The 9,202-nt window shown below is 37.6% G+C and overlaps 1 protein-coding gene across 6 annotated transcripts in view; it reads left to right on the forward strand.

The window, feature by feature from the left end:
* ATP8A1 (ATPase phospholipid transporting 8A1) overlaps positions 1-8,969 on the forward strand; it is a 376,828-nt gene extending 367,859 nt beyond the window's left edge. For all 6 annotated transcript variants that reach the window (XM_077477552.1, XM_077477551.1, XM_077477556.1 and 3 more), the window contains 4 exons: positions 1,004-1,092; positions 1,335-1,427; positions 3,709-3,800; positions 8,433-8,969. In XM_077477552.1, coding sequence (XP_077333678.1) covers positions 1,004-1,092; positions 1,335-1,427; positions 3,709-3,800; positions 8,433-8,530 — 372 coding nt within the window. In that variant the 3' untranslated portion in view covers positions 8,531-8,969. The remainder of the gene's footprint in view (positions 1-1,003; positions 1,093-1,334; positions 1,428-3,708; positions 3,801-8,432) is intronic.
* Positions 8,970-9,202: the final 233 nt, after the last annotated feature.

The raw sequence follows: 9,202 nt of genomic DNA on the forward strand, positions 1-9,202 counted from the left end.
CTGCACATGCACTGAAATGTTTTATCTTTAGGGAATGATTAGCAATTTTTTTATTTATTTTTTATATATAATCCCAGAGCTCAGTAGCAATCAGTTTAATTTCATGGAAATGCGTACTATTGGCTTGTTAACCGTTGCACAACCTGATTATTGGAAGCCATGCTCACTTATGCTGTGCTGCCTTTTGTTGTTTATAACCAGTTTGAGTTTTTCATCTGCTTTGTTAAGATGAAGTTTTGTTTTATTTGTTGTTACTTTTTTTATTACTTTAATTTTTTATGCTTTTCAAATTGTCTATTAGGTGCCACCATGTTTTATCTATATCATATTTGAATTAAGTGGACTAGATAATTTTATCAGCTTAATAAAAATGTTTGTGCAAAAAGAAAGTATCAGTATTTACGTCCATTTTAGATTTTAATAAAGTAACTTGTCTGTTGCATTTATGCAGTGAGTGTGATTTCCCAGCCTTTAGTAAATAATACATTGTTTGTCCGAGACCTAGAAAATGGAGAACTGGGAATAGATCCTGATCTGTGTGTTTCATGACTTAATCACAGCAGATCTTAAAAAAAAAAAAAAAAATCTTATTGGGAGGATTGAAGTCTTAGAGCCCTAGAAACATGGGAATGATCTCACCCATCCAAGAAAATCGTATGCTTCTTTAATCTCCTAATTACCAGGACATGGCAGATGTGGTTTTATTAAGTGCAGAACAGCTATATTTCATCTGCTCTGAATGTTCTTGTATAAATACATTCTCTGTAGTATCTAGATAAATATTAAATATTTAAAAATGAATACCGTCTGCACTTTTCTGGATTTTATATAATTGTGGAGTAGAAAACCAATATTATTCAACATCGTTTTAGAATTTTGATGTATTTAGAAAATCAATCCTTTAATCTGTGCTTTATTTAAAATGATTGTCATAATCAAAGTTGTTTGCAAACTTTGCAGCCAGGTAGAAAATTGTGCATAATATTACTTGTGTTTCTTGTAGGCAGATATGATGTTCAGTTCTGGTCTTTTCTGGATGGGCCTCTTCCTCATTCCTGTAACATCACTGCTGTTGGATGTGTTTTATAAAGCGTAAGTATTTTAACTTTTCTTTAAAATCCTGTTCCTAATGAGTAAATTTGGATATATTCAAGTAACACATTATGCTAGTTGATGAGTTGCCTTTTTGCTTTTGATAGTGTAACTACATACAATATATATACACACAGTATAATAGATGGCTAGAATGGATAAAGTAAGTCACAAGTGTATTCATGTTTATATACACAATCGTTTTTTTTTTTTTTAATTATACTTTTTTTTTTTTATTTAAGAATCAAGAGAACTTGTTTTAAGAACTTGGTTGACGAAGTTCAGGAACTTGAGGCTAAATCACAAGATCCTGGGGCTGTTGTACATGGCAAAAGGTAAGATGTCATTGTTGCTTTGTCTACATTATTTCACGCAGTTGCTAATAAACAGACGAGAACCGATTAATAGTAGTTATTTTTATAAACAATCTTAGTTTTTTCTATAAAACCATATGCAACAATAATTATCATTCCAAGTCAAAGATAAAGAGCCTTGGAATCTTTATCAATGAACATTTGCTTTTTTTTTTCCCCTTGCCTATTCATATTTTATTAATAACAAATGAGTTTAATATTTTTGATAGCAGAAAAATAGAATGCAAAAATCTGAATATTTACATTGTCTTGGTAATCCTTAAAAAAACAAAAAACAAACAGTATTTGTGAGTTGTCTTCTTTTTAATTTACTGTTGCTCCAAATCAGAAATCATTTGTAAATCTAACAAAGATGTCAACTCAGGGCTTTAAAATAGGACATTTTATAGAAACATAAAATGTGGATTTTAAAATAAGATTTTTAAAAACATTAGTTGTGTTTTGGAAGACCATTATTCTGAATTAGGGGTCATATTTATTTTAACACAAAATGCAGAAGTCTGTTATAAGAGATACAAAAAGTACAAGGCAGATGTGTATAATGGTAAAAAGTACAGGGTGTATTGGTTTACCTAAAACCATAACTAACTTGGCAAAATATACAAAGTATTTAAAGTGGAGTGTTTATAAAAAAAAGTAATTGTATACTGATTTTAGTCAAGTTAGTTTGGATTGTTTAAAGTAGTTATAGATTACTAAAGAAATGTATTAACCCTTTCTTTTTGTAGTAAACCATAAGTCTTATATGAGTCTCCATATGCACTGTTACTTTGTGTATTTAAAAACACCTTCACACCTGCAGTTAACTGTTGTAGTAACAAAGTTATATTTTTATTATTCTCCCACCTTCTACATACCACAACCAAAATACTTTTGTATTGATTTAGTAAAACTGGAGTGTACAAAATCTTGTGCAGCTCTGCATAGAAACCAATCCATTTCTATTATTTTTTATTTTTTTCAAAGCCTCACTGTACAAGGTCAAGTTAGAAGCTGACTGGCTACCATGCACCGCTGCACCAGATTCTGCAGTCTCCAGTTTTATTAAATACACCTCTTTGTATTACATCTATAGACTTTGACTGAGCCTGGCCATTAACACCCCAGTCCTGGCTAATAAGATATTGCACGTCGGTGCACTAGTGACCGTCCTAGGGGGTCAGACACTTCTGACCCTGACAGAGCTAGTTATCCCTTACAAATACCTGCCAACATCTTGGAAAATCTCCATGCAACTGCGACGAGCAACCATAAATCCAGTTTACCTCTTTACACTGCTGGGCAAGTTGCAGCACAATGGTGGGTTCCAGCAATAAAAACAACCAAGAACAGCATGCAAGGAGGCATTTGGGTAGCTTTATGTAAATTGTAGTTTAACATGCTTTTCCATGTTAAGAATATCTGCAACAGAGGATGTTGTACTCTGGTTATTGCCTTTCACATATCACAGCTCTCTGGCAGTCTTAATATAGCAGCAGTGAAAACTGTTTTAACATAACTATGTAAATTTACCCTCATGTACCATCTGTCTGGATACATTGTTTTTCCTTTTCTATTTGGCTGTATCTTGTTATATTGATTGTTTTCCAGTAGGAAAAAATAAATGTTTTAACAAATGGGTAAAGAAGAGATGGAAGATGGTGAAGCAGATTTTTACAGTTTTCACAGCTGCTATGTAGGGATTGCTGAAGATTTGTGACCTGTGGGGGGGGACTTTTTGCCACAGGTACTGTTAGATGGGATAGATAAAAGAATTGTAATTATTGTGCAACTGTGTTAACTATAATTATTTGTGCAATCTTCTGCACCCTGTAGAGAGTTTGTAAACGTATTATACAGTATTTTTCTCACTTCTATGCAAGAAGGTGGAAACTATTTCTGTGTTGGAGCAATGGCAATGATGTGTATAGATTTAAATCAATTACTGTGGATAAAAATATATTGGTAAAAACTTCAAGATGTCTTTAGAGCCCCGCAGATCAAGATATTGGAGCAGGCCAAGGCAGTGATATTTTCATTGAACATCATTGCATGTTTAATGCATCTTTATGTGCATGTTGGCAAAAAGTAAATTAACTTTTTTTTTTTTTGGTTCTAAATAAATATATGGCCCTGTCACAGCGGTATAAAGTATATAGAGTATTCTGGTTATACTTAGAACCAACTAAATCTGACTGGTAATTATTATTATTTTTTTCACTGACATGGACTGTGGTTTAACCATTTACATCTTTTTACATAGTTTAACAGAGAGAGCACAGCTTCTGAAGAATGTTTTCAAGAAGAATACAGTCAACATGTATCGTTCAGAATCTGTTCAGCAGAACCTGCTTCGTAAGTGCCTTATTACTGCCACACAGTACATATAGAAAACAACTGTGTACACTCATATCAATTTTTCTCATATGCCATCTGCTGTAAAAGAATGCATATTCCCTTATACATTCAGTCTGTTATACTAAGGCTTTGTTCACACAAGAACTTTAAGTTGGTTTGAATTATTATTATTATTCAGGATTTATGTAGCGCCAACGGTTTGCGCATCGCTTTACAACATTAATTTGAATGGCAAGATGCAAAAAAAACGCAGGACTTTCTCAACACTCTGCAACGAAAGGCATTGTGAACTGGTCATTTTCTCTTGTCTATGCATATTACTGTGTTGGCAAATACAGCACAAATGTATGACAAGACCTGCAATGTAACATTATCCTAGAACAGTGATGGTGAACCTTGGCACCCCAGATATTTGGCAACTACATTTCCCATCAACTACACTGTGTAGAGCGCATGAGTATCATGGGAAATGTAGTTCCAAAATATCTGGGGTTCCAAGGTTCGCTATCACTGTCCTAGAACATCTCAACTAAGGGTGGACACGCATGCCCTGATTTGGCAAGCAATGTGACTGATTAAAGAACTGCTACAATAAGGATGCTCTCCTGAGCTTCTGAACCTGTTATCACCAAACATTTTTTATGGCAAATGGGAACAACATTTGCACTACACATACTATCTGCCATTCATTTTTCACATCATGGGAGATTGCAATATTGGAAGTCAGGGTGGTCAGATCACTTTGCCTGTAGTTGTGAGCAGCTAATCTGTCTGCCTGCAGCCCACTTAAAGTGGATGTAAACCCAGTTCATGTAATCTGACCTGGGCACCTATATCTGTAGTATTTATTTATCTCTCTCCAAAGCCCTAAGTCCCATGTCTTTATGCTGCTCCATTCCTCTGTTATCAGCATGATAACTTCTGACATGCTCTCGACACAGGAGATAAAACCAGCTGAAAATTTGTGTCTGAGTGGGTGATATAAATAGATTAGTAGAGAGCTTGTCTATTCACAGCTATGCAGGTATCTTCGTTCCTCTGCCTATGAAACTCCCACTGCTGGAACAGGAAGAAGAAATTCTAGCATAATGTTCACTTTCTAATGAGTATAGAAAGCTGAAGACAGCAGATATACATGTAAAACTTATGTAGGGAGACTTGTTTCATCTCTGTGTATCATCTAAGGCTGTTCACTTCACTGGGTATATGTGAGGGTTTACATCCACTTTAACGTGTTTGTTACTCCAACATTTCATATTCCTGATATGTGCCTGCTGTACCATGTACTTGTATGAAAAAGTATCCTGTTGTCTTTGTATTGCTTCCTTTGTGTGAAATGCTGGATGTCCCTGCCAGTCCCTCTGCTTTTCTATTAAAAAAACTGACCACACTAAGCAGGAGAACACAACATGGTTAGTTCTCTAGCTATGCTAGGAACTCAGCCTGCTCTCCTCCAATAATCAGACTTGTCCTGACACGCCTCCCCTGCACAGCCTTTCACTGGGAAGCTCAGTGTACTGTTGCCTCTCCTCCCCCCAGCTCTTATTCAGCTGAGAACAGAGTGAACAGAGGGAATGTGATCACTTATAAAAAAATGGGGAAAAAGGTATTTATATATTTTTTATATCTACACTCAAATGTTTTGCCTTTCATTTCTATTTTAAACTGAATGGGCTGTTTTACAAGTTGATTGTTTACGATCACTTCAATGAGCTATTGTACAGTTATTAAAGTTAACGTTTTCTTAAAGTGCTGTAAAGCGACTCCATCACATTTTTTTAAACATTTTTTCTGCAAAGAAAAATTAATAGATGCACCTCCTGACACTCGTCAGATCATCTTCAGCATCTGGCACACTTTTGGGATTGTCAGATGCCTGGTGATTAGGGATGAGCTCAGGTGTGTTCGCATGGAACATGTGCAGAGCCCGCCAGGAAGTCGGTGCAGCGCTGCACTAATCGCAGGCAATGAGACATTGCCCCGATGTGCAGCTGCAGAGATCGGGCAATGTCTCATTGCCTGTGATTAGCGCAGCGCTGCACCGACTTCCTGGCGGGCTCTGCACGTGTTCCATGCGAACACGCCTGAGCTCATCCCTACTGGTGATATTCTACATGCTGTGCTTCTTTCCTCTGAATCCTGGATCACAGCTGTGACCTGTAGTGACATAGAATCCAGAGGAAAGAGCCACAGAATGAAGGTGGGGAGATCAGAGTTCCAACACTCACAGAAGTGTCGGGAGCTAAAGTTTTTTTTATTTATTTTTTTTATTTTTTTAGCAAGCATAGCTCATGAAGATAGCAGAGATCACCAGGATGGAAGGGGAAAGTATATTACCAAAAGTGTTTGGACGCCTGCCTTTACACACACATGAAATTTGTTGGCATCCCAGTCTTAATCCGTAGGGTTCAATATTGAGTTGGCCCTCCCCTTGCAGCTATAAACAGCTTCAACTCTTCTGGGAAGGCTGTCCACAAGGTTTAGGAGCGTGTCTATGGGAAGCGCATTTGTAAGGTCAGGCACTGATGTGGACGAGAGGGCCTGGCTCGCAGTCTCCACTCAGGATTCTGTGCAGGCCAGTCAAGTTCCTCCACCCTATACTTCCATGCTTCCAAAACTTCCACCCCAAACACCCCATATCACAATCCTCCCCACCACCAAATGATTTGGACCAGTGCACAAAGCATGGTTCATAAATAAATTGATACCATTAAAGTTCATGTGCATGTAAAGACAGGTGTCCCAATACTTTTGCTAATATAGTGTACTCTTCTATGCATTGATGCCCTTGATTCTCTATCTTAAAACATGATAAGATTGCTTTAAATTTCATGCTGCTCTATACATGGATCATTTACTAACTTGCCCTTCCCATGTTTCTGTGCACCAGTAAGTCCACCTATGCCATAAATACCATTAATCCAAATAACTTGCCCGGTTGTTTTATGGTTCTACTTATCTTTCCACCTTGGTATATGGTAACTTTTTTAACCAGTGTGCATAGGCATCCCAGGGTGCCTCCTGAGTTCATCAGTGGTGCCTTGACATAACGCTTAAAAATTTCCCAAAACAAGCCAGTGGATGAATGAAGCTCGCCTCTTTGTTACACTAAGCCATACGTTTTCATTGCGTAGCATTACAGGCACCATGTGAGCCAGCCACCAGCATCCTAACAACTGCTGACATAAGTTGATAAGGATAACATCTGGCTCCTGTTCCTCTGTCAGCACTGGGCTCACGTTGGCTGCATGGTGGAGAGAAAATGTTGGAGGACAAATGTTGGCATACTGGTCAGTACCAGTGTGCAAACACGTATTTGCTTTGAAAGAATAAATCTTTAATGTTGGGGTGTCCTATGTGTGTGGGTGTTGCTGCAATATGTAAAACTACTAGAGGTGCCTTGAAATTGTGCATAATAATAAAGAGCGCCTTGAATGGTTTATGCGTGAGCTAAAGCATTTTGTAGAATGTTTAATTGGAGTAGAGTGCCCTTGCATTGGTGACTCCTTAAAGAGGAACTGCAGTCTGCTCACATAATTTGTAGTAAAAACATCTTTGCCATTATGAAGCTTCCCTCCAACTACTTTGCATGTTATTTTATATATACTGTGATTCTGTACTTTCCAGATATGCTGCAGAAATCTCCCTCCACTGAGTCTGGCTGCAACTATTTTAACTATGGGCAGCTGAAGCCGCTCCCTGTTCACTTCCTGGATTTACAGGGGCACAATTCCAGCTCTGCAGCTCTCATTGGCCCTCTTATGACTCATCCCCGTCCCTTCCTGGCAAACTTTCACAAGTGTGTGAGAGCTGTGCGTGATTTAATGAGCCTAGGCTTTTTACCAGACAAGAAACAGGAAGTGGGCTTTATAAGGTGTCAGGCTTCATGTACACTGCTGCTGGTAAACAGATGTTTAGGAGCACTTGGGCATTTTTTTCAGCTGCCTCTGAACTCTCCTCTGTTATCATATCAGTGCATGTACACAGGGTCGTTTATAGTCATTTCTAGGCAGTTGAATTTAGAAGCATTTTTTCTAAAGCAAAAAAATGCGTTCACGACAGATGTTCAAAGGCTTTTCAAATTCTTGTAAATGCGGTAAATCATTTTTAGCCGCGTTTCGTTTACAGGCGTTTTTAATGGAGAAACCTTTTTGAAATTTTTCAATGTAAAAAAACACTTTTAAATGCAAAAGCAGCATGTAAACTCAACACAATGGACATTTTTAAACGTCGGTTACTATCTGTCAAGTTAAATCATTCAGGAGAGGTTTTAAAATGTCCCGTGTACATGAAGCCTTACTATCCAAAGTTAAAACAACTGTTTTAAATACAATGCCACTAAGTGTCTTTGCTTGGACGTATAAAAAACATTTCCCATTGGAACTTCCTGAGGAATGGAATGGCTAGGATGATTTGCACTAATTCTACCAAGTTCTCACATTCTATGAGAAAAAGTCGTTTCTGCCTGACATTGCCACCGTCTTCAGAAACTGCCAAAACCAGGAATTTGAAATGTATTCAGATGGGTTTAAACGTGTTCTCACCCTTGCTGATTTATCTCTGGTACACAAATGGCCAATTTACTAATAGTGCTGATAGTTATTTTTCCCTCATTTCTTTGTTCCACAGATGGTTATGCTTTCTCCCAGGATGAAAATGGTATTGTTTCACAGTCTGAAGTGATAAGAGCATATGACACCACAAAACAGAAGCCAGAGGAATGGTGAAACATCAATGCGCTGGAGGAGGCTCGTGAAATATCAAACTTACTATTTAGGTTCCAGAAGATCTGCGGTGAAAACTGTCTCACAATAAAACCACAAAAAAACAAAAACAACGTAGAACAAGTTGTTGATATTCGAGCAACCATAAAAATTAGTTTAGGTTTAAAGACTAATACTTGCGATAAGCCTTGGCTTAGCCAGAAAGGTGTTTCAGTATTATTGATTAGTAAAGAAGGATCTCTTGCTGCCTTAGTAACCAGCAAGTTTACTACATCCTCAGCATCAAAGAGCATCATTCTGCAAGACTGATGTGCCACCTGGGAAATCCAACTAGAGTTCAACAACCCAAAACCATAAGGTGCGCTAAGCTACATGACCGCTGTTTACGTCGTTCTGGAGGGTTACGTGTCAAACTATTTTAATAAATACGTTTGCCAAAGAAGTCGATGAGTTTTTATTGACTGCTAGAGTCTTTCAAGACCTAAAGAGCAGTAATACATGTATTATTCAAAACTGAGAAGGAAAATGTGGAACCAGAGTTGGAGGGCTCCGTTCATTTGCTGGAAGGGCACTTGTTTTTATTATCTGTGACATTTTACACCTTCAGCCTTATTCATGCTGTTCTGTTTATCTTGTGGAGTAAAAATTTGCTGCCCTCCTGCTTGCTTCTGTGTT

Source organism: Lithobates pipiens, unplaced genomic scaffold (assembly GCF_037356315.1).
Source record: "Lithobates pipiens isolate NorthernLeopardFrog02 unplaced genomic scaffold, aLitPip1_a1.2 Scaffold_13, whole genome shotgun sequence".
NCBI classification, from domain to species: domain Eukaryota; kingdom Metazoa; phylum Chordata; class Amphibia; order Anura; family Ranidae; genus Lithobates; species Lithobates pipiens.